The following is a 25,716-nucleotide window of genomic DNA, read 5'->3' as shown; positions in this document are numbered from 1 at the left end:
AATTTTATATAAGATTCTTACCTGAACTCCATTGAAATGACAAGACTGCGGTTTAAATTTCATTTCACACTTTATTGATTAACGGAGCTTCTGCTTTGACTTTGTCGGCGCTTCATTATGTTATAATGGTTTTGTCGTAATTACTTTAATTTTTGTTTAGTATTTCTCAAGAGTTTTATTCGTAATCAGTTTAATGAAAAGTTTCTACAGTCAGGTATTTTGATAAGCAGTTATTGAATTGAAATTACACATTTATATTAATAGTGGTTTTCGTGTTTACATATATAAATATCTTATGCTGCCGCTTAGATTGCTCCGCATTACATTAATAAATCTTTGAATTACGTTTCAATAACCATTTGATCAGACCACACGTATACGAGTATGTCTCATTACCATTACCACTCATCTATTTAACTTTCGTACTCAGGTTTTTGGCCAGTTGCTTGCATCGCTGTGCTTGAGTAACATTTTCCCACTTCGTTATGCTTCGTTTCAATCATTCATTCGGTTTACGTAGTACCATGTTTTCTATTTCGTTTATTCATCTTAAATCACATTTATTATTTAATATTAACATTGAGTAGTTTATGCTTGAGTGTGTACGGGTACGGGTACGGGTACGGTAGGGAATACGGGTAGTGGTAGTGAGGTTAATTTTTTTATTTCTTGCTGATTGAAGAGGTTTATGAAGGTTTTTATGAAAGGTTTACTTTAAGTGCTGTGCTGTGCAGCTGAATCGAACAATGCTAAACAAGTACAGCACTCTAGGCGGTAGTAACATAATAAAATCGTTACTTAAATAAATAATGTCCATCTACAAAAAACTGGCTTAGTTGAAAAACAAATTTGCTTCGTCAGAGCGACACATTTACACATTACTCGACTCGAGTTGGCAACCTTTCCATCATCCTCCTTCATGATCCTTCAGCTGCTCCTGTCTCTAGTTTCATTGTACATTGCGCTATTACAAATAAATTGTTTAAATAAGTTTTGACTTTTGTGTATTTTGTTTTGCTTTCCGTTTTTAATGTTTCTGCAATTGGAAGTACTAAATTGGTTGAGGCTACGAATTGTACATTACAAACTAAAATGTGTGTGTGTTATCTTCTTTTGTGAACTTAAGCTAAGCAATCGATTAAATAATTAGCAATAATAATTTTAATAGTACAATATGAATATTTGTAATTGCTTAAATGAACTCCTACCCCGGTTCATATGCTCTCGTAGCTAAACGTAATCGTAATCGTAATAATTAGAATTTCTTTACAATTAATTTACGTTTTCTCTTGATTTTCCTCCTCATATTATTGCTTTCCTTTTGTTTCCGTCGACTCCTCCCCTGATTTACAGCTTAAAATTAGCACGCTTAAAGAATTAGTCTTAGGACTTAACGAATTGGAGTCGGGGAGCCAGATAGTAGTAGTTTAAATGGCTATTGGGCGCGGGACATATTGAAACAATTTCCATATATATAAATATATATATGTAATATATATATATATATATGCGTATATACAACTAGATAAATATTATTAAGACCTCTACACCTAATTCGTTTTTGCCGGGGGGGACACAATTAACACAAGCGCAGTCGGCGGAGCAGGGCCAGGCCGATTATGGTTCAGCTCCAACACCAGCTCCTAACTAGGTTGCACAACTATGAGCTGCCATGCTGTTGCCCATGCAATTTACACTTACGATTACACATCAAAACATATATAGTTATATGGGTATACAATGTACGATAGTAGTGATAGTTAGGAGGTAACCATAAACTATAATATCAAGCAATACACAACGCGTAGCCTTCTACTTGTTCGCTCTAAAGCTTCATCTCTCAGTCGTCCCAGTCGTCTCAATCCCTTACTTGGTCGCATCGGTGGTGGAGCGCCGTCGATTGACTGCAGCCTGCTGCTGCTGTTGCTGCTGCTTGGCCGCCGCCAGAGCCGTTAGTGTCCGTTGACTGATGGCTCCCGAGGCGGTGGTGGCCCTACCGGCGATCTGAATGTGCTGCAGCTGCTGCTGCTGCTGCTGTTGGGCCACCTGCACTTGGTTGGGACTGGGCAGTGTTTGCGACGACACCGTGGCGGTGCTCTGCTGGTTGAGTATTCGGTGTTGTTGCTGCAGCTGCTGTTGCTGCTGAGGCTGTTGCTGCTGCTGCACGGGCGCCTTCACCGTCTTCAGCTGCAGCTTCTGCGCGGACATCACAATCGGAGTGGTGGTTAGGTTGGCGCTGCTGGTCACCACATTGGCAGCTAACAGAGGGAGAAACATATCCGCTTAAAATAGTCCGAAGAATGAATATATTTTTACTAACCGTTTACGGGTGTGGTGGCGATCTTGAGCGTGGAGCCACCTATCTGCCGCTGGGTGGTGATGAGCTGCCTGTTGGCCAATTGCTTGGTGCCCACCACCTGGACGTTGCGGGCACGCGGCTGTATGGTGCCCAGCAGCTGGATGGCCGCGGTGCTGTTGCCGCCCGACTGCGACTGGATCGTCTGCTGCTGGACCGTTTGCTGGGCGATACCTATACCACCACCAACATTTGAGGTACGTATTGTTTGAGGATTTAGTTTCTGTACACCGGCACCGACTATTTGAGCTGTAAGCAGAGAGAGAGCAGAACGTGGGTGTGCGGGGAGATTTTTTTTGGTTGTTGTTTTAGGTTGCAATGAGAAATGTTGTAGGTCAGAGGTCGGGGAGCCGCCAAGCCGCCAACTTGGTCGCTAAACCAGTACGAACAGTATGGTTGCGGTTATACATAATGGACTCTCTAATCTCAAACTGATGGCATTTGGGGTTAGGACACACAAGACACACAAATCGGATTGGATTGGATTAGTTTAGTTGCATGAGGGATCGAAACGAGATGTTAACGGGTTTGTGTTGTATGATGTTGTAAACGAGAAACGAAACAGAAACAGAAAAGAACAAAATTAAGCATGTTCAATCAAAAGAAAAGAGTTACGTATAAATAATATGGACCGATTATAAATAAAGATTCCCACCAAGAAGCCAGATCCAGAGTCACAAATATCTCTTCGGCCTGGCCGAAACGACAGTGCAGCATTCTTAGCAAGCGCCCGCTGCACTAGAAACGCATTTCTCTCATACTCACCAATGGGAAGCGTCAGCATGGCCGTGGTGGCCCCTGATCCTCCACCGCCGCCCGCACTGCCACTGGTGCTGCTGCCCGCCGCCACTGCTCCGCCGGCATTGTTTGTGATGACCACCGTCTGAGTGCCAGGTCCCGACGAGGGCAGGCTCACAATGGTGCCCGTGGGTGGGGCATGCTGCTGCTGAGTCTGCTGATGCTGCTGCTGGTGGTGCGGCGCCGACTGAGTCTGCAGCGTTATGGTGTGTGGCAGTTGCTGTTGCTGGCTGGAGACTGGAACCGAGACCAGGACACTTCGCTGTTGGCCCTGCGCCGTGCCCGCACCCGTAGCCGTAGTCCCCGACTGCTGCTGCTGCAAACTGTTGCCGGAGAACTGCAGCGAGATCGGCTGTGTGAAGCCGGGTATTTGCACCTGGACATTCTGCAGGCCGGCAAAGTTAGCCATGGCGCCCTGCAGCTGAGACAGATTGATGCCCTGCAGGTTCAGGGTGGCGGTGGTCTGTTGCTGCTGCTGCTGTTGTTGCTGCTGCGGCGAGGCAGAGGGCTGCGGATGCGGACTAGACATGGGCGAGTGTATCGAAGATGTGGCGGGCGAGTGAACGATGGTTTTTGTGATGAACTGCTGCGTTGGCTGCGGATGTTGCGGCGACATGTGTGGCATGGAAACGGCGGATACGTTTGATGTGACATTGCTTAGGCGCTCCAGCAGAGCTTGGTTTTGGTGCGTCTGCGACGACTGCGAGTGATCCGAGCCCGATGGCGAGGGTGTAGCTGCGTTGGTCAGCAAGGCGGACAGGGCTCCACCACCACCGCCACCACTTGATGTGGACGCCAGATTGTTTGGCACGGCAAAGCCGCTGGCATTGGACGCGTTCGAATCGCTACCTGGAGATGGAGCCGCCATGCCCACCACAATTGCGTTGGGCGGCGCTGTGGTGCTGTCTCTTCTCAGGGAGCTCAGTATGCGCTGCTGCACTGGGACCGTTGGGCTCTGAATCCATGCTGCAGCTGCCGCGGCACTGTTGCCCGACGAGATCACTGTGTAGCTGGTGGTGGGGTTTGTCATGACTGCGGGCGGAGAGGCCAACTGCGAGGCGAGCGCCGACATGGACACTCTCACCGTCTGACTGCCGTCGCCTGCCTGTTGGAGGTGCGACTGCCCGGCTTGGTTAAGGTTGACCGCTATCAAATTGCCCGCGGAGTTTGTTCGAAAAGTTGTCGTGGTGGTGCCTCCACCACCAATCTTTCGATTGGCGTTCAACAGATTTTGCAACACTTCACTGGACTGCTGTTTCCGCTGCGTACTCACCAGCGTGGGTGTTCCACGGGTGGTCTGCACATAGGTAGCAGTGGCCGCATCCGCGGTGTTCGGAGTCGCCTGTTGTTGGTGCTGCACAAGCGTCAGCGTTTGCGGTTGCTGCTGGCCGGTGGAGGTCGTGAACGTTCCACTGGCCACGGGTGTGCTGGTCATGGCAGCTGGAGCACTGTTGAGCAGGTTCAAAATTGATGCGTTGCTGGAGTTCTTGAGTGTGGTGGCACTGGTGCTGCTTCCGTTGTTGTTGGTGCTGCCGCCGGAACCTGCAGCATTGTTGTTGCTTGGCGTGTTCCCCGCTGTAAGACAATTTTTGGGTTGTTATTTAGCATTACTTAGCAATCCCACTGAACTTACATTGCTGGTGATGCTGCTGTTGTTGCTGCTGCTGCTGTTGCTGCTGGTACTGGTTGGCAGAGTTCATGATGCTGTTGACTATGGCGTTTATTGCAGGATTCGGATGTATGGCCGTATTGTTGTTCATATTGTTATTGTTATTATTGTTGTTGTTGTTGTTACTAGTGGCAGTTGTCTGTTGTTGCTGTTGCTTCTGCATAATCTGTTGCTGCTGCACTTTCAGCTGCGTTTGCTGCAAAATAGGAGATTACAATTTATTGAAAGACTTGAAATGCCTAAGAGACCATGTTCTACTCACCAGAATTGGCACATTTGAGTTGAGCTGGGCACGCAATGCGGAATTGGCCCCCACCACGGAAGTGCCCTTCACCTGCTGCTGCTGTTGCTGCTGAATGGTGGCGGGCTGGATGGTTATGCCCGAGTGTTGCAGGGCCTGGGCCAGCTGTTGCGACTGCTGCTGAGGCTGCTGCTGTTGCACAAGGACCAGGGAACCATTGCTGAGGCTAACTTGGTGCGTTGTTGTGGAGGAATTGCTGCTGCCGGTGGCCAACTGCTGAAGATGAATGTGTTGTTGCTGCTGCTGTTGTTGTTGTTGCGGGACAATCTGCGCTGCAGCTTGCTGCTGCGGTGCCTCAATTGTGTATGTTTGCTGTTGCTGCTGCTGCGTTGATTGCGGTCGGAAGTTTTGCTGTACATTGATTACATTACTTCCAGCCAAATTGAGAGTCTTTTGAGTTATTTGTTGTCGCGGCAGTGCCACATGATGCACTGTGGCGGATAACTGCTGTGTCGCTTGTTGTGGCTGCTGCTGTTGTTGCTGCGGTTGCTGTTGCTGTTGCTGTTGCGGATTGGCGACCACAACTACCTGCTGTTGCTGCTGTTGTTGCTGTTGTTGCTGTTGCATTTGAGCTTGACGCTGCTGCTGCTGTTGTTGCTGCTGCTGCTGCTGCAAGAGGATCCGCTGCTCATTCGTCAATCCCGTGTGAGTCACAATTGGCACATGCCCGGGTATCAAATGCGTGATTTTGACCGCCTTACGCCCCTCCTCGGTGAAGATCTCGCGGAACTGCTGAATGTATCGATTGGCATGCACCCGAGTGCCCAACGCAAAGCGGCACGACTCGCCGTTGCGCTCGCCCTCCCGGTAATCTCGGTCCACATACAGCTCGCCAAGATACTCAGCATCGGAAGGGCGCTGGAAGATGGACAGCTTTATGTGGTATAGAGCCCGCCGGCCTTCACTCGCCTCGCGCTCCGTCTCAAGAATGTATTCCTCGACCAGTTGCGGTTGGAAGTTGTGACGACAGTTGGGCTGACATCCGTCCTTGCAGGCCTCACTGAATTCGTTAAGTGGCTCGAAGGCCTTGGCATACTTTTCCACGCTGATCACGTGCTCGGGCACCTTGAGATTGGCGGGATACTCCAGTGTGGGCGGACGAATGGGCCGTATGACCTCGTGTGGTCGCCGGGGAACCTTCGATGTGAACGACGACAGCATGGCCCCCACCAGCGGATTGTTGGAGGGCGCCGTGGCCGGTGTGGCATTGCCGCCACCACTGCTACTTCCCGTCCGCGGTCGCTGGCGCAGACGAGCCAGGTAATCGCACAATTCCAGTCCGTGATGGTGGGTGAATTGGTCCAGCTTGCGCTTCCGGTTGATGGCCGTTTGGGTGAACTTCTTCATCTGGCGTCGCAGTTCGTGGGAGTTAAAGAGCTGACGCTGATGCTGGGCGTTGATGGCCTGCCTCCCTATGCTGGGATCCGGCTCCAGACACAGCGGCTCCGCCGTGGCCAACACCAGCTGGCTCTCCAGGGCGAGCTTGTCTTCCGCCGGCAACTGGCTGCCCATTTGCTGCACTTCCGCGAATAGGGTGGCGTTCGTGGGCCTGAGCAGGATGTGCTTCATATCACAGATATTCGTTGAGGTGGCAAATGTCTGGCGGAAGTCGCGGATCTGGGCGATAACGCAGCCGGCATAGAAGACGCTCGGCTTGGCGTACACCCGTGTTCCCTCTCCATCCGACAAACTGACAGTCTCCGCTCCGAGTAGATCCATTAAAAACTCCGGCAGCATTTCACGATCGATGCATTGCAGCAGCAAATCGTTCTCGTAGGGCCACCGAAGCACCTCCACGAGTCCAAAATCGTGTTTGGCCTGACCCGCCTCCGTCTTGGCTTGACTCTCTTCCTGGGCCGGCGGCTTGGGGCGACTCCGATGACTGCCCGTTCCCGTACCCAATCCCGCAGCATCGCCCGAGGACTCGTCCTTGTCCGTGGTGGACCATTCGTTTGTTTGCGGATTTAGCACCATGTGCTCGTCATAATGCAGAGCCAGCGAGTATCCCTTGTTGCCGGGATACAAGTTGACCACAATCGTGTTGAGCTTCTCCCGATCCACCAACCGCTCCAATGTGAAGGATCGGGTGCGCTGTTTTAGCTGACGAGGAAAGTAATCCTTACAAAAGTGTCTGGCTTGGATTGGCGGAATACTTACCCCTGTCTCGGCAAAGTAGTTTAGGTCGTTGCTCAGCAGATGTAGGTACAGGTCCCTTATTTTCTCGTGCAGATTAAAGAACTTGCTGTTGGCCGACTGGCAGACGGAGGAAGGTGGCTTGCTGTTGGTATTTGAGGAGGCAGCGCCGGCGCCAGCGCGCGCTGATTGCGACGACGAGGTGGCCGTGGAGACTGATGCGGCGGGTATAGCTGAGCTGCGACTAGAGGAGCTGCTCTCCTTGCTACTGCTATTGGACTTCTGGCGCTTGCTGGGCGACGACGTGGGCGATGCCAGGACATGGTGATTGTGCGTCTGGTGGAGGTGATGATGGTGCAGGTGGTGGCCGCCGCCACTGGCTGTTGAGTTGGCGGAGGGTGGCCGCTTCTCGGACTTCTTGCTGGACACACTGGCCGCTCCCGTTGAGCTATTGCTCAGGCTGGAGTTAACGCCCGGCGGCGTCGACAGCAGCAGATCGGGCACCACCGGCGACGGCGACGTGATTGAGTTGAAGTTCGACAGCGTTGTGGTGGAGGATGAGCACGAGGAGGGCGACGGAGCGATTGCAGTGGGCAGGCCGCTGGGCGTGGCCGAGGTCGGCTCCGTGAGCAGACTGCCCAGTGAGCCGCCAGTGCCCTCGGTGGGGGACTCGTCGTCATCGAAGATGCAAATGGGCGGCTGGGCAGGAATCTGTGGTATAGCCTGCAACAGGCTGGTCTCCAGGTACGATTTGCTGCTCGAGGAGGCGAACTGCTGCTGCTGGAGCGTGGGATGCAGCTGGTGGTAGGATTGCTGCGGCTGCAGCTGCGGCGAGGCACCAGACGTGCCGTACTGGACGAACTGCGTCTGGTGGACGCCCGAGCCGTGGGCGTGGACCGCTAGGCCCTGGACATGGTCCGCGTTGCTGGAACCCTTTAACTTTTTGAGCGTGTCATTTATAATAAACTGGCGAAAGAAAAAAAAGTGCAAAATGAGAATGAGAATTATTCGCTTCCAGGCTAGATGGAAAAATGCAATGGCTTACGTCGGCTTCTTGGCATGAGGAGTCCAGGCTTTGCATGGTGGTGCCAGCGGATTGCTAGGGGAGACCCAACGGAGGATGGCGCACCCAATTACCGACGACATCCAAGCACCAGTCTACGAACAATCCTGGCCAGGATCGGCGGCATTCGCATTGCGCTAGCAGGTGTCCGTGTTGCCAGTGAATATCGAGTTACGAATTTCTAGGACCGCAGACGCAGGGCTCCGTTGTTGTCTCCTACTTTCGCTGACTGCTGCTGCTGCTTCTGCTTCTGCTGCTGCTGCTGCTGATGTCCATCGGTTAGTTTCGCCACACTCAGCAGTCGGCTGTGCCGCATCAGGATCGTTTTCGGGTGCTCCGCGGCCCGTCTGTGTGGCGACTCGCTGCACTGGTGGACAAGGACACTGAGATCGGATCCCGATGGCGATTACTGCGGTTTCTTCACTCTTTTTCCACTTCCACTGCTGCTGCTGCTGCTGCTTTGCGTGACATTTTCTCTCTGCGCCCCTCTGCCGACGAACTCTCTTTCTGGCGCTGCTGCTCCGTGAATTAGCAAGGTCGCGCGCTCTGCTGCGATTGTGGGGCGAACAGTGGGCTGGTTCTTTAATAATACGCCGAGGATTGCTCGCTTTTAATTGTTTTAAAACTTTGTTTTATGCTTTTTTTTGCAATGTAAATGTACTGTACGATTCGTGCCGTGCGAATGCCAACAATCGTTATCGTTCCCTGTGAATGGCATTGTCGCCGTTCCGTGCACTGTTAGTGGTGTGGGCACACTGGCTGCCGTGCACAGTGTGCTGTTAGGCGCGCGCTGTTATCGCTCTGTTAGCCGCCCAACAGTCATTTGAAAATTCAAAATTTGCAATTTTGCGCTTTATCTCCCATTTTCTTTGAATAAAAAGACAGAGTTTTTAGGATTGTTCACTTATGTTTAATAGGTATATTATTAAGGATTAGTCTCTACCAACTAAGCGTTAAGAATACAAAATTTTGTCACTTGTACGTATACACTTTGTCATACACATGTATCCATATATATATGCATATGTATATTATATCATAGATATCCGCGCGCTAACCGTTATCAATATTCAATAAAATCATTATATCAGAAACTTGTAATACACTCGCAGTTGAAGAATTTCCGTTCACATCAGCATGAGATCTTTAAACGTTAATTGTGTAGTTTGAAATATTTATAATAAAAACAGCTCTTGAGTTGGATCGTTGAGGATCAGGGGTTGCTTTTGGGTTGCGTTGGGTTGTGTTTTGGGGATTAGGATTAGGATCGGGATCGGGTTATGTGCGGTTGGGTGGGTGGGTTGCTCGCTTGCTCCTCCTGCTCGTCTACTCCTTGTGACCGCCCTGCAGCTTCTTCCAGGTTTCGCCCAGCGCCTTGGCAAAGTGGTCGTCCACCGAGGCTTCAGTCTTGGTGAATATCGAGATATTCGTGGACGAGGTGGGCGAAGCGGGCGGCGTCTGCGTCGAGGAGGCAGCCGCGGCCGCCAGTCCAGGTTCAGCCTTCACGCGAATAATGGCCGGCATGCTGGGCGTGGGCGTGGGAATCTGTGACGGCGTCGGATTCGGAGTTGGAGTCGGTGTCAGTGTTGGCGCCACAACGGTGGTGTTTCCGGCTATCCCATAAGCCGGCGGCGGTGGTGGTGGCGTGTTGTATCTCGGCGGCGTGTGGTGGGGTGTGTCCAGGATCCGCCTGGCCGCCACCGCTGTCTCCATCACCTGGCTGACGGCCGTGGGCAGCGGTGGCGCCGATCCCGTAGCCGAGGGTGGCGGCGATGGCGGCGTTTGGGTGCGATGCAGTGCTAGCGACAGGGGTAGCGGTTCCTCCTGTGGCGGCGGCAGTTCCGGCTGCTGGGATTCTGGCTCCAGAATGACCAATCCCGGCTTGGGCAGCGGCGAGCGATGCTGCTGGTAGTGTAGCGATGCCACTGTGCTGGTTGACGAAGGCGGTCCGTAGGCCAGCGGCGAAACCTGCTGCTTGGGAGTACCACTTGGCGAGGGCGTTGGTGTTGGCGTGGGCGTCGGCGACTTCTTGGCGATCAGGGCGGCATAGTTCTCGCCCAGTGAGCGTCGGAAGTGCTCGTCAATGTCGCACATCGCCATGTCTGCAAGGCAAATCAAATCGGATTAGTATGATCATTGACCACCAATGTGTAGATGAGCTCTCACCTGTGGAGTGGGCCTGCTCCGGTGGTTCTCGCTTGGGTGGAGCCTGGGTGATGACGCTGGGTCGGCTGTTGGCCGCGTAGTTGGTCCCAGGCAAGGGTTCGCGATAGGGAGGCGGCGGTGAGGCTCTCTGCTTGAGCGCTCCCGTTGTCACCGACATGTCAATGGGGCTGTCCATGTCGCGGTCCTCTCGATCCCGCTCCCGCTCCCGGTCCCTCTCACTGCTGCCTGCCTCGTGCGGCTGGTATCCGGCACTCCGCTGACGCCGCTCGCGTCGCCACTTGGTGGTGGTCAGCACCTTGGACGTCGCACGCATCTCTGCAAGGAGAGACAAAAAACATCAAGAGTCAAAAACGGTTTTCAGGGAAACGAGTTATCTGTTTGTGGCCATCTTTTTGGCTAGCCCTCTGAATAGTAATAGTCCATGTCCAAATAATAAACAAAAATCGAATTTCAATTAAAACCCATAAATTTGCTGTGGCTTTGCGGTTGATTTGGGTTTTTGTCTGGCTAGCGATTCACCAATGCTCGGTGCGGTTTACGTGTCCGTCGTCTTGGCTGCGATTATGCGGTCGATGAGTGGGCGTAATGAAAGATGGAGTCGAGGCGAGGCGAGGCGGAGCTGACTCTACAAAGGTTCTCCTTCACCCCATCTCTGCCCCCTGGCGCGCTCCCTCCTGCAAGTTTGTTGCCTAAGTCTTTCGTTTTTTTGAATGAACCTCTGCCAAAAGCGCTGCAAAGTCGCGGAACGGCCAAGAGCGGCGGGGCGGGCGGAAGAGGTTAAGGCAGCACAGAAATTATGCACAAGAAGACGTAGCCGTCATCAGCAAAAAAAAAAATATGAATAAAAATAAAAAAAGGCACACACACTCGAGCAAATAAATAATAACAACAGAAAGCATACAATCGAAACTCCGCGGCACAAACAAAATTGGTTACGAAAACCCGTTTGGTCTACGCTCTTTTTCGAGTTCGCCTCTGTGTGCATGAGTGTGTGTGCATCAAAGTCTGGGCCTGGCCTACACTGCGCGAAACGCAGAAACGTGCCCGGCCTGCGAATGGGCGACTGACCGAGCTGCCGGCGTGGGAAGCGGCCAAAACTGAGCGTGGGCATCCCGTCGGGATGAAAGATCCATCCGCTCCAGGCGCTCAGTGTAGCTGCTGCAGCTTGCCAGGAAACCAAGTTTATAAATAAAGCAAAAGGCTGGCTGGCAGCAGCGGGAAGCCAGGTCCCAGAACCCAGTTTCTCGGCCGATATCGAAGGGGCTGGCAAACCAGTCGGGCGACTTCTGCACATTTCGAGCAGCGCAGAGAGCTCCATCGGAGGAGGAGGAGGAGGAGTAGCTGCAGTCCCAGGAACCCAGGCATGAATGAATGAATGAATGGCTGGCTGGGATGGAGGCGGTTGGCGTTGGCGGAGGAGCAGGAGCAGGAGGAGGGAAAGGAGCAGGCGGGAGCGTTGTCCTGTTTTTGGCAACGTCACTGCGGGGCTGCCATATATTACTTCTGCTGCTGCGAGTCCAACCAAACCGGAGAGGCAGAGGAGCACCAGTCAGGGGAGCCAAGAAACTGGTCTGCTCCGAGTGGAGCACTGGGCGCGGAGGCTGACGAGGAGGCGGAGGAGGAGGAGGAGGAGGATGCAGAGGAGTTGGAGTTGCAGGCCAAGAGGCATTAAAAACCAACAAACACGGAGGCTGGGAGCGAACTTGGGCCTGGGCTTGGGCTCAAGCGGATGATGATGGGGATGATGATAATAATAAAGAAACATTCAAATTTTATTGCACATTTCCGGTCGACGGACGTCGTCGTCTGTTGGGGGATCGGCGGTTCGACAGCAAAAACAACGACAACAACGACAACAACAACGAAGACGACAACGACAACGATGGAGCATGGAGCATGGAGCATGGAACATGAAGCTTTCTTTTTGAGGCTCCCCCTCTTTTGCGGATTGTGGTCTGCTGCTCCCTATCTCACCTTCGCCGCCACCGCATTTTCAACATCCTCTCGGCATTGTTTATTTGTTCTGCTGCCTCTGGCGTTTTAATCATTTCTGTATCGGCTAATTGGCGATAAAGGGGAAGTCGATTCAATGGCAATCTGATTCCGAATTTGGGGGAGTTGTTCGTAAGGGGAGCTCGAAACGAGGTTAAATCGATGATACAAGCAAGGGACATTCGTGGGATCCATTGCGACAGTTAGCTACAATAAGCTTCCAAAAATCATACGATTTAAAGGTAGAAACCTGGTTTTGGCATTTGTAAAGTGAATTAAGACAATAAAGAACCACTTGAATGGGCTATAAAAAACAACCGCAAAGTTGAATAATTAAGAAACCAACGTATATGTTTCTTTACAAGGCTTTGTCATCGGTTTATCATCAACAGTTATCCTAGCATTGCCCAATGCCTATAATTCGAATAAGTAGAGTAACTTCATTACTTCTTGATGTGTTTTGTGGAAATGTAATTGCTACATGGAAAGTCAAATAATAAGCTTTTCATTTAGCAATAGTAATTGTAGTCAAAGTATTCTATAAAGTTTGCCCATTAAACAATCAGACATCATTATTATTCTACAACAAAATCGAAGCATTATTTCTGGCGAGACATTTCACAATTTCCGGTGACGGTGGGCCAATCTCGACTTCTTCACCGCTGAGGTGATATATCAGCTGGCTGGCGATTTGAAAGCCGGCCCAGTGAGATCCCAAAATCTGGTTCCGACCCCGGGGAACGCGAGAAAGAGAGGGCCAGAGGCGGAAGGAGAGAGACGGCGCGCGAGAGTGACAAAACTCAAGCAGACTTGCATGCTTATATGGCCTGTACAGTGTACACTCCGTAAGATTGTACTACAAATGGCAGCAAAGCCAGAGCAATAGCAATAGCAATAGCAATAGCAATGGGAACAGCGTTTTGTGGCTTATGCAAACAAGTTGTTGCTGCTCTGGTTGTTGTAGCTTTTGTAGCTTTGTGTACATATTTATTTTTCCATCGTCGTCGCCGCCACCGCCACCGCCGCCGCCGTCGCAGGCGTTTTTCATTATTTGTATATTTTACGTTTATTTCTTTTCTCGCGCCGGCTCGTGAGTCATGCCCGTAACCACAGATCCGATCCCCAAGCCCCCGATCCCGATCCCGATCCCGGCCAGACTTGCCGCTGTACCCGCATTACCCGCTGGCCGAGTTGATTGCAAATCTGGTTTTAATATGTCAACAAATTAACAAAAGCAAAGCAATACCAAGTCGAGCCAAGCACAGAAGCTCCACAGCTCCACACAGCCCCAAAGTTCCACCTCATCGTCAGGCAGTAGTGTTTTTTATGGAGGTTTAATGTTTAAACAGGCGCTCATTTTTTGCTCTTTCTCTGGCTGCTCTTTTTTTTTCCTACTTTTTGTTTTCTGTGATTTTTGTGTTTGCCTGGCGTCGCCATGTAATTGAAAGCATTTGTGTGATTTGTGCAATGTCGCCAATTAACGCGCTGGAAGTGGAGTGTGAGTGTGAGTACGAGTGTGTTTTGTCTGCTTGTTTGCCAATTGGAGCCCGAAGCCAATCGATGGCGACGGGGGAGCGCAGTAAAAGTGTTGCCAATTTCATTACCAATTTTCCAGTTGGCACAAGCCGACTGTAGACGCCATCGATACGCTCTTGCAGTCGGCGTGACCGATTGCGTTTGCCGCCGCTGCCGTTGCCAATCTGAGTCTGGTCTGAGCCCCAATCCCATCGTCATCACGTTTACGTTCACGTTCACGTCCACGTCCTGGCCACACGCCGCCCACTGGCTGATAAGCCAAGGCTTAGCGAATCGCTTCCGATATCCCATTCATCGGCGGAGTGGGCGAGCGGTTATCGTGGCCAAGTGACCAAGTGGCCAAAGGAAAGGGCACGTTCGCCGATCCATTGAACTTCAGCACCGAGCGATCAGGCGAATGAGTGTAGCCTCCACGTGAGCAGCAGGTGCAGCGACGTGGTCTTCACTGCCCTGCTCCTCGCTGCACTTTGCCCGCCTCCCACCAAGATGGTTCCAAACGAATTATGTTATGTTCAATGGACAGTCATCTCAAGAAGTGGAATGCTTTCGAATGTTCGCTCGGAAACATACACCTTTTTACAAGATGTTAGTAACACTTTAAAACTCTGCTCTTGAAAGAGTTTATATAAACAATATTCCCACTGTTTCGGCAACTTATTTGTTTGGTTTGAGAGCTATCATCACCTAGCTAAGATCTTGCAGTAATGAGATTTCTAGCAAAGCGGTAACAAGAACTCCCTTTACTGTCATAGGAAACTTTGGGTAAAATGCAAAGAACTTTGTGGCTTTTTATATGCTTGATTTGTATACTTATTTAAATATTCAAGGCTGCTATTAAACATCTGCAGATGTTTGATAATTTTGCTTCTATTAAAGTTTTCAGTGTAATACAGCTATGTAATCCAAAACTGGTAAGACAATGAAAATGTGTTTAACCTTTCTACTTGTAAAACTTAAGTACAAACAAAGCGCATTATATGACACGCCAAATTATTTTTGTGTTTAAATGCATTTCAGTACCAAGTTATTGATAAACATTTGCTGCACATAATTCTCATATTTATTTACTCAAATTTGAAGCGTACCATGTGCCGACAGTGCGGCTATTTATAATCGTTACACGGAATCGTCATAACGTTACAGAACAGAACCCTGAACTTTAAGGCACTACGGAACAAATCGAGTGTTTTGATAAGGGAAATTAAGGAAACTACGAATCCGAAACGTGAAAGCAAAGAGAAGGGGAACTCCCATTCAAAAGAATAGAAACAAACTTTGTGGCCTCATGTGCCATCTTCCCAATGAAGTGTAAGCAAGATCACCAGTATGTGACAGATTCAACCTTTTCAGTCAGAGGTCAGTCATTTCTTTGAAGTCGCCCTTGAGAAACGAACCTGAGTGCAACTGCAACTGCTGCTGCTGCTGCCTGTAGAGCTGGTGGTGCATGGCGGCCGCCTGCTGGAGATCTCGCCACGGCTGCCAGAGCAGGCTGTTGGCCATGGAGGAGGCGTTGGGATCGGCGCTCGCCTGCGGATGCTGCTGCTGATTGGCGGACTCCGCCTGCAACGCATGCAGCTGCTCCAGATGCTCCAGCTGCTGAGGATGCTGCACATTGTAGAACATGGCCCTCTGGCTGGCCAGTTGGACTTGCTGATCCGCCAGCGCGGCGGCCGCTCGGGCAGCAGCCACCTGGGCCAATGTGCTGTGCGAACTGGCAGTGGACGAGGCGTTGGAGGAAGTGGAGGGTCCACTCGAGCAGGATGCGGATGAGATGGAGGCCGTCGAGGAGGCGGATGAAGCGGGAGATGCTGCTGTAGCTCCACTCGTTTCCGCGACCATGCGCTGGATTTCCTTGTGGTAGTAGTAGTCCTCGAAGGCATCCAGCAGGCAGCGATAATCCAAGCGGAGAGCCATTCTTGATAGATGTTCAATTAGTTGGGCCACTCTAGCCACTTCCTTCTTCTCGATCCAAATCTCTGGAGGGGATCGATACTCTCAACCCACAGCCACCGCCGAAAAGCCGACTCAGCTGATTCAGAAATCCAAACGCCTTGCCTCGGAGTTGGGGGCGGGTATCTATCAATCGGTATCAGTTGAAGTGCTCCGCGGATGCTGGGGAGCGGCGCTCTTTTCTGTTGCCTTTATTATTTATTTGTTTTTCTTTCCCTTCCAGTTTATGATTACTTTTTGCGCTCGGCGGCAGATACAGATACACGAATGTGCGCCACAAAACGAGCCGCAAGTCGCGACTATAGATACAGATACAATCTGTTTCTGTTTGTCTGTTGGCTTTTTTTTTTATATTTCTTATTTTTTTTTTTTTTTGCGCGAACCGCGACTCGGGTTACAGTCTCTCGCCAGTTGAAACGGAGACTTTGGCTCTGCTCCGGCGACGTGAGCCTCGAGTCGACATTTAGCAAAATAAAAATAGCACGCTCTTTTTTCTGGCTTTTGCCGTCTTTGCCGTCTTTTGTTGTTATTGTTGTTATGGCGGCTCTGTCGTCTCTGGGTTATATGTGTTTCTTTTCCGAGTAATGATTTGCATAGAAATCGACAAATCGCTGACTGAACTTGAGCGCCAGTTTTCGCTTTCAGAGACCGACGAACTGAACTAAACTGAACTTAAATGAAATGAACGGGGCGGCACACACGAACCGATCTGGACGCACGTTCCACGCCACAAATCGCAGTACGAGACTTATAGCAAGGTATCAGTAGCTATAGCAGCTATATAGCATTAGGAACTGGGCAACTGTGCAGCTGAGCAACTGAGTAACTGAGTAACTGAGCAACTGAGGAACCGTGCAACTGAACACCTAAACAACTGAGCAACTGAACAACTGAGCAACGCGACACCGAACTGGCGGCTTCCACGGCCAAACTCAAACTGATCGTCGAACAGCGAACGGCGACTTGAAGATTGCGACTGGGGCTTGCTGTATTATTATTATTATGGGGGGGCTTTCGAAGCTCCAAAGCCGAAGCCGAGTCTTCCGTCTTCGGTTTCTTCGCCAGCCTTCGTCTTTCGCTGGGCTGCAAAAGTCTCCACGGGTCTCTGGATCGCTGAAGAAATCGGTGGGGAAGGAAAGGAATGGGATCTGTAGAGTTGGGGGCTTTTTGTTTCATTTCTTTTCTTTTAGAGCCATTTGCACTTGCGCCAGTTGTTGTCCCTTGTTGTTTTTTCGTTTATTTCTCCTCTTACCAATTTCCGTTTCGACTCTGGTTGGCCTGGCCTGTGTACTGGACTGAGTTGGACTGGGTTGGCCCTCTCTCTGTCGCTGGAGCACCGCGAAGTTCGCTGGAGTTCTCAACGGATTTGGGATCTCTGCTTGCTTTCGGTGATTTGGTAATTGAAAAAGTACAACTGAAAGACAGGCAAAGAAAGGGGTCCAGTGTCGGGGTTGCCCCATTGATGCTTGGCAAATTGGGCAAAAGGGTAACGAAATGGCAGCAATTGGGAATTGGCCACAGTCCGCGCGAACTCTTGCTGTATGCTGTATACTTTGGAGCTGTATGCTGTATGCTCTGGAGCTGTGATGGCGTTGGTCTGCGATTTTGGGTAGGGCCAGTCGGGTCGGGTCGGGTCCACATGCAGCACATTCAGCACATGCAGCACATGGTGTGGGCGTTCTGGCGTTTTGCCGTTCTTTCATGTTGTCTGCAGCGCTCTTTTGTTTTTTGTTTTGGGCCCGGTCACTGCATTGGGCTCATTATAATGTTTACCCAGAGTTTTGCCGCAAACCAGCGTAAATCCAGCAACGTTTGTATCTGCGTGCAAAACTACCTACGTTCCACCGATTGCCGCGTATGTGTGTGTGTATGGCTTGCGAAAATGACAACCGACCAGGAAAATGAGGGTTTGCCCGAGCCACACCGACAATAGAATACCTAGAATCATTACTAATAACCCAAATTGCATTTTTTTATTTTCAAAAACGGATCATAGCTCCCTTCTTAAAACAAAAGCATGAATGAAATGCCGTGGGGGATATATACTTTTCAAAACAAACAAACTCTTATTGATAAAACGGAAATATTGGAAGCGAAATTTCACCAAGTACCTTTGAAAGAAACACCTTTAAAAGACCACTGAAAATATTCTTTAACTATGTCAAAATTAGGATTCAGAATTTACAATTTAGATAACCGCATTATAATATAATTTTATATTTTTTTTTAACTTTAGGGATAATCACTTCCGTTTATTCTTTAAAAAAACAAGTAAAGAATGATAAACAAACAAAAATTTCGGCGGAAAACGAAAACAAACAGTCCTGATAACAACAATATTTTACAATGATTTGGTTTAGAGCCACATACATTTAGGAATCCGAAGGAAATAGTTTGAATTGCGAAGCAACCGATTTCGGGCACCCAAAGCACGTATTACTTTTAGTTAAGAATGTTTAACTGAATGCTTACATAATAAGAATGCAATGAATAATTTATAAAATATATAAACGACTAAAAAACTATTATAAACCTATAGCAGACCTTTGTGTAAGTCTGCAACATTTTAATTTGCCCATTTCTGAGAAGAAAGGTACTAAAACATGACAATGACCCACAATCAATCAACTTAAATTACGCCAAATTTGCGCCACTGAGAACTGCAGTTGCAGTTGCAGTTTCTTTTGGGAAATCAATGCAAATAGCCGCAGGACAAAGCTCATCACATAGCCAAGATGTTCGCCGCGCTGTTTGCGTTTGTTATTGGTGGCATACAATAGGTCGACGGTACGAGTACTACATGCTTGCGGCTGCTTTGGGGCTTGGCTCGACTCCGTTTGGCTTAGTTCAGGCCACGGCTCGTCCGTCTCGCAGTCTCTCAGTCCGTCCAAACAGCAGCAGCAACAGCAGTTACCATTGCTGCAACTGCAACTGCAACTTGGCGGCAAGAAAACGGCACAGAAGCAATAGCAACAGCAGCAGCGCGGCAGAAAGCAGAAACCAATAGCGACAGAAACTCGTTTCTAATTCAATAGCAGGCCCATGAAATTTTACGCCCGATTTGTAGTACAACCACTACTGTTGTTGCCCCATGAACATTGCTACTGCAACGCCAGCAGCAGCAGCAAAAGCGGCAACATCGACGCGGCGAATGAAGCAGAGCAAAGTGGAGTAGAGTGGAGTAGAGTGGAGGGGATCGACTTGGATTGGAGCTGAGCTGAGCTGGACAGGAGGAGGCGACTCTTGCACATGGCTGCTGATCATATGGCCCCAGTTGGCCTGCCCCAAACCGACTTGCACAAGCTCAGCTGTTGATCTCGCGCCATCCACTATACACCAACCTCCATCCGCCAACCAATCGATCGATCTATCCATCCATCGATGTTTCTCCGCTTATGGGTTGCCTTTTCTCCATCTTTCACCATCGACCGTCGCTCGTTTGCTAATCCAAGTCACAAAATGTGCAATTTTCAGCTGTTAAACCACCGACGAAAAATCGAAAAAGCGCTAAATGTAACGTACAGAAATCCAGCTAATACCATTGACTGGCTGAGTAATGGATTGAGTGCTCCTAGGCTTCGACTTCGACTTCGACTTTGGCTTAGGCTTTGCTTTTGGTTTTGTCTTTGGCTTTGTCTTTGGCTTTGTCGCTTACTCATCATCCGAGGCGTTTGTTGTGCGCGAAAATTTGTAGTGTAGCGTGAAACATGCGCACGCATGCGCAACGAGGTCAATCGAATGGCAATCATGGCAAAAACGAAAAAAAACGAAAAACTAAAGCACTGCAAACAAAAAGAAAAAAAATAAAACAATGACAACAAAGTGGGGGAGATCCAAACAGACTTTGGGGCAGAAGACTCCACTCCACTCCACTGCGACTGCCTGACTGACTGGCTGGTTGGCCCAAAACAATGGCAACAAATTACCGAAATCCAAACATCGTAGACCAGAGCAGCAAAGTAATGTAAGGAGCAGCAAAAACTGGATGAGCAAAGTGGGTAAACTTGACTTGGGGGCAAGTAAAGGGTGGCAGCTACTCAAATTATGCGGGCAAGCTTACAGAAGCCGAGTGGAAAGCCCCCAACTAATTTAGTTGATGTTCCGCCTCTAATTAAGACAAAAAAATAATATATATAAATATTTCTTAGAAATGCGTTTTAAACATTAAATAATAAAGGCCAGCTTGGTAAGTGAAAACTAATGATTTTAATGGTTTAATTTATAACATAAAGGGCAAAGTACACCAAATACATCAACTCCCAGAGCTAAGCAAAAAAAGTTACTGAAACTTGTCTAGAATAACATCTCTCATCTGGGACATTACTTATGTACCCACTCCGCCCAAAGACAGGTTACTCAGAGCCAAATTTCCTAAGCTTTTTTCCACTTCTGCGACGGCGGCTGAATGACCAGCTAAGCAGCAATTTAATATTGCCCCATTGATTCGAAACTGGGAGAACCGAAATAAAACTCCGGAAAATGCTTTGCTAATTGAAATTTGTGTTGTTTGGAAATCGGCACAGAAACATGAGATCCCTTGCCTGTCAATTTGGGTCAGTGTAGTGCGGAAGTCACCGAGATCTGACTTCTTGATGGCAGATCTGCTCTGCGCATAGATGATGACACACAGAGATGAAATGGGAGGGAATGGGATGAGGTGGGGTGGCTGATGTGACTGAGGTGGCCGGCAATTTCCAGAACTTGTCGATAGCGAAGCAACGAGACAAATTATGTTTATATCTCAACCGCAGCCCCAGTTTGTGAAATCTAACAATCTAATATATGTATATATCTAGTGGGTACATAATATATACGCAGCGGAGACAACACAAATCAGCGGCAAACCAGTTCAAAATTTAAATAAAACTCGAGCGTGCGCGCGATTTGAAGAGAAACTGGTTTTCGATTGCCCAGAACAGCAACAAAAACAATGCGGCACAACAACAAGAACAACGGGCGACGATGGCAAATAGACACAACTAACAATAACATAAATATAGTTGTCATTATAAAATATCATCCGGTGGTAAATCAAGCGTGAGAAAAATCCCAATACATTTTAGCCGAATTTCAAATCGAACACCGATCTATGAATCTAGTTTCCGATATATACCTATATATATAATTATATATACATATATACATATATATATATATATATAGATAGAAAGATAGATGGGCAGAATAGTCTGCTGTGTTTGCGAGACAACTTTCATTTCGATATTGTGCGCAACAAGTTGATTCTGCCGCTGCATCTGCCACCTCTTCCTGTGCAGAGTGGCTGGCAAAAGTCGCGCAGAGTGAAAATTTATGGCAAATAGGCAAATGTTATGTTTAAATAAATAAATAGCAGTCGCTCGCGACTCGGCAGTAGCAGCAAAAGCAAAAGCATAAGCAACATCACAAGCAGCAGCAGCAGCAGTAAAAAGAAAGGTAATGCTCTAGTCCCAATCTGTGTCCCCATCCCCAACCCCATCCAAATCTACCAGCTCCAGCCCAATCCCCATCCCGAAGCCCATCAGCGAACCAAGCCAAACCAAACCAAACGGAGCCAATCCAATCCCATCCCATGGCAATAACAAACCCAAACTGGTTTGCCTGCTGGATTTTCCTATGGTCGAGATTTGCGGCAATTATGCGCACCGTTTGGCCATTGCCAGTAAAAGGAAGAGAGTGTTGGCCCACAGAGTTGGCACTGCCACTAGCACTAGCACTACCACTGGCACTGGCACTGGCTAAAACGGAGAATTGAAAGGCCATGTAAATTACCTGATGAGCCAAGCCAAGCCGTCCCCAGCACCATGCTCACATCGCCAACGGTTGGTGTCCATCTCCAGCTGTGCCCGGCCAGCCGCGCTCGAAATTGCCACAATTTTTCTTTTGTGCCCAGGCTGGCTAGCAAGCTGACTGGATGGCAGGCCACAATTTGTGTAACTATTTGTTTATTAATTATGGCCTGGCCATAGAGTTAGCTCCTCGGCAAACAATGGAAGGGCCCCTTAATTAACGGCTCGATCGACCCGCTTTTCTACGTCGCCGTTGATTTATGAAGATCCAGAATCCGAGTGCCTCGTTCGATTATGACAAATTTCCATTAATCATGCGCAGGTTAACGACATTTTGCATTTTGGCTGCTGCCGATCAATCAAATCGCTCATCTTCGCTAAATCATAAGAGACGAAAAAAGGTCTAAATGCCTGATTTTGATTTTAAGGCCGCTGCATTAAGAGCTCAATTGTTTGCCAATTGCTCATGGTCAAAAATCGCGCACAAATCGCTTACAAATCGCTCACAAATCGCACACATATCGCCAACGAATCGCGTGGCGGCGTCTTCAAATATTTATTCGAACATCGAAACCATTTCTCTTTCTGTATCGGGGGCTATCTCATAAATTCAGCTCGCTGTGTTGACAGCTGTACGCATATATATCGGCTGCGGAATTTGTCAAATATTCAGAATTATGGCTGATAAAGCCGTTCCCCAATGGGTAAATAAACAAAAACCGAAACAGAAACAGCAAAATGAAACTGAAACTGAAATGGAGGCAAACATAAACATAAATTGGGGCGGCTATTATCGGCATTCCATGGCTGTGCAGGCATGATTTGCATGTTATCAGTGGCAAATGAGCAAATGGGCAAATGGGCAAATGTGTAAATGGGGGGCGAAATCACAGCCCAAACGGAGGGCTGTGCAGCTTATCGCCGTCGCCACCGCCCACCCCTATAAATTGTGCAATTACCCGGAGAGCATGCCTAATCAAATTGCCTTTTTGTTTAACAATTATACACATATTTGCGATCCAGCGCACTGAATGCCATACACTAACTATATGGCACTCTCTGCCGGCCATTTCTTTGGCATGTCACGCGGTCGCTCGAGTTGCTTGTTTGTCGCATGGTGTGTCGCATGGTGGGCAGAGAATGCAAATTGCAAATATATAAAAGATATGTCGCCAGTACAGAAATATGCACTACGAACCAACGAACGAACAAATGCCCCTACCACATCCACTCGACAATTCGTGCTCGTCAGCCGCAGTGGCACTACGAAAACGATGGGCTGACTGTTTGGCTGGTCGGCTGGGTGGCTATTATTGATAAGGGGTCCCCGGGTCCGGTGGCCGACGATACTTCGCATATGCCATGCGAACCGCTCGACTGCCTCGCCGCTCGCCGCTCGGCCATCGAAAATGCGGCATTTGACACATTTATGAAAATCGGAATCGGAATGCGCCGCAAACTCATTTTGTTGGAATGTTTTGTTGTCGTTTTTTTGTACGAAAATAAAACATTTCTCGGATACGTCGAGTGTTTATGCGTTCGCACAGTGTTCGCGGCCAGGAATCCGCCTGCCTCCATTGTCGCGCTCATCGATGTCGCCGGGTGGGTAGAATTTCGGAAGACACTGTCTGAGTGGGGGATCGCGGTTACAAAGAAGAAGATGTCAGCCGGAAAGGGGGCACTGTTGCAATCGTGAATCATGACTGGAGCACGCAGAAGGCCTGCGCCTGGATACACCGTGAGGAATTAACGCTCAAAAGCAAATCTTAATTCAAAGGTCAAATGCAATTGCATTTAGCGGGCAGTTTGTATATGGCAGCATGTGATAAAAAGAGGAAATGGTAGGGCACGTATTCTTTGCGAGCTAAATTTGGGTTCACATTTGAATTTGTGCATAGCCCACTTGAATTTGAACAGCATTTGTAGGGAGGTAACTACAAAAAATTCATCATTCTATGTATTTGAATAATAAGCAGATTAGATTTTATTAACTAGGCTCGAATTCTCTGGCAAAAACAATTCAAAATCAATTATTACACATTGTTTCTATCTATGATTAGACTTTGATAGTGAAGAATATTGTCATGAGCTCATGTTTATTGTTAAGCAATAAAGTGTCAAGCCTAAAATCTATTTATATCAGTTTAAAGTTTCCAAAGTTCATTCACACTCACATTAAATCCATTCTGAAATCGCTTTTAATTTGTAAAGAGTTTCTACCAGCTTAAATCAGTGCTTTACATTCCCTTGAATCTTTTAGATGTTAGTTGTTCATAACATTGGGATATTTCTTTCGGTGTCTGACACATTGTTGAAATACTTTCCGAGTCTTCTTGGCTCAAAGGTGAAAGCCATAAAAGAGCTGTGTGTAACCCCCACCCCCACTGCCCCGTTGGGTTGAGTACATCATGGCATGTTGTTGGCCAAGTTGAAATCATAAAAATTGTCGACTCTTTTTAAACGGAATTGGTTAATGGCTCCAGTTGGTGTTTTTGGTGTGGAAGTCTGGAAGTCTGGGTCGGATTGGTTTAGTTTGGCGTACTTACCGCTGGGATTGTTTTGCACCATGGTCGCCGCTCTAGAGAGTACATCCAGCGCCGTTTCCATGATGATCTCTACGCTTCTACGTGGGATTGGACGTGGATTTGGACTTGGACTTGGACTTGGTTTCGCTGCTCCTGCACCGACTCGATCTGCACCGCATGAGTTTCACACTGAAAATGCAAAGAAATTGACCATGAGCAACCGCACACACACGCACACACAGACTCGCAAAGGCACACACATCACTCGCGTGCATGTGCATACATATATACACCGAGATATCCGAGTGAAAAACTGGATATATCGCCCGAGCCTGGCATTGGCATATATGTAAATGGAACAAAACCAAAACCAAAACCAAAACCAAACCAAAGCGAACAAAGACTGACTGGCTGACTTGAAACAAGTAAGACGAAGGCGAAATCCTGCTGCCAAACAGTTGCCATCTGATCGGAAAGCTGGGGAAGTGGTGATGCAGATGAGGGGTCGGGCATGGGGGCGGGGGCCACGATGCACTTGGGACTGGTTTTTTCGGAGCCACCAAGACCAAGAGTTCGGGGGCTGTTCCGTTGAATATTTCGGCAATGACCAAAGCACAGCGAGTACAGCAGCCAAAGCCATATTGTTGCTAGCCAGTCAGACAGCCAGCCAGTCAGCCAGTCAGCCAGCATCCGACGTCTAGTTTCCACATAATATACGCAAATATCAGGCCACAACAGTGGAGCCACTTTACCTTTCGCCAGGTGTACGCCTTCAAGTCCTCGCTGGAATCCTGCTCCTCAGCTGTACGGCGATTTCTCCTCGCTAATTTTCACCGACTTCTCACGATTTGCGCTGGGAAAAGCGGGGGTTCGCTGGTTTTTGGTATAATTGCAATAATAGTTCAGTTTGAGTTAGAGCTGGTAGATACGTCGATGTAACATCGATAAGTCAAAGTCATCAGGCCATATTCACATCGATACTTGTTCAGCCTTACCAACACCAGCACTGTGCAGCGGTGACATCAACCCAATGATAACTTTAGCGTTAACTCGAACCATTGTGAGAAACCTATGGTACACGTTCACACAAGGTAATGTACCTAAAACTTATATATTGTATATTCATGGAAATTCAAAATAAACAAAAATAGAGATATTTTAAAAATACAATCGATTCAAAATAATAATAAAATAAAGTTCAAATGTATGATTAATTGAAAAAGAGATAGTGCGGGAAGTAAAAATGTAATGTATATCAAAGCATTTATTTTGTACAAAGGCAAAAATTAAAACTACTTAAATTGTGCAAAGGTAAGAGTTACTAGATACATGTGCTAAAAGTAAAAAGGTAATGTGAGTCAAAGCATTTATTTTGGACACGGTAAAGTTAAAACCACTTTAAATATGCCGAGGTCTACTACTAGGTACTCTCTGAAACCTT

The 25,716-nt window shown here is 48.4% G+C and overlaps 2 protein-coding genes across 4 annotated transcripts; both read right to left on the bottom strand.

The window, feature by feature from the left end:
* Positions 1 to 51: 51 nt before the first annotated feature.
* Positions 52 to 9,006, bottom strand: LOC120450177. Of its 2 annotated transcripts, XM_039633035.1 has the most exons (7): positions 8,303 to 9,006; positions 7,282 to 8,223; positions 5,086 to 7,224; positions 4,788 to 5,019; positions 3,122 to 4,729; positions 2,321 to 2,605; positions 52 to 2,258 (listed from the first exon to the last, which is right to left on the bottom strand). In XM_039633035.1, the coding sequence occupies exons 1-7, from the start codon at positions 8,336 to 8,338 to the stop codon at positions 1,867 to 1,869; spliced, it is 5,634 nt and encodes a 1,877-aa protein (XP_039488969.1). In that variant the 5' UTR covers positions 8,339 to 9,006; the 3' UTR covers positions 52 to 1,866. The 2 variants fall into 2 exon arrangements, with proteins under 2 accessions (XP_039488969.1, XP_039488970.1); XM_039633036.1 differs by lacking the exons at positions 52 to 2,258; positions 2,321 to 2,605 and adding an exon at positions 2,628 to 2,787.
* A 201-nt stretch (positions 9,007 to 9,207) lies between these two features.
* LOC120450178 (extensin) lies at positions 9,208 to 25,216 on the bottom strand. 2 transcript variants are annotated; one of them, XM_039633038.2, is made up of 4 exons: positions 25,028 to 25,216; positions 24,297 to 24,464; positions 10,487 to 10,801; positions 9,208 to 10,422 (listed from the first exon to the last, which is right to left on the bottom strand). In XM_039633038.2, the coding sequence occupies exons 2-4, from the start codon at positions 24,355 to 24,357 to the stop codon at positions 9,647 to 9,649; spliced, it is 1,152 nt and encodes a 383-aa protein (XP_039488972.1). In that variant the 5' UTR covers positions 24,358 to 24,464; positions 25,028 to 25,216; the 3' UTR covers positions 9,208 to 9,646. The 2 variants fall into 2 exon arrangements, with proteins under 2 accessions (XP_039488972.1, XP_039488971.1); XM_039633037.2 differs by lacking the exons at positions 24,297 to 24,464; positions 25,028 to 25,216 and adding an exon at positions 15,409 to 16,918.
* Positions 25,217 to 25,716: the final 500 nt, after the last annotated feature.

The sequence above is a fragment of the Drosophila santomea genome, chromosome 3L (assembly GCF_016746245.2).
Source record: "Drosophila santomea strain STO CAGO 1482 chromosome 3L, Prin_Dsan_1.1, whole genome shotgun sequence".
NCBI lineage: Eukaryota > Metazoa > Arthropoda > Insecta > Diptera > Drosophilidae > Drosophila > Drosophila santomea.
This window is presented reverse-complemented; position numbering and strand designations above follow the sequence as displayed.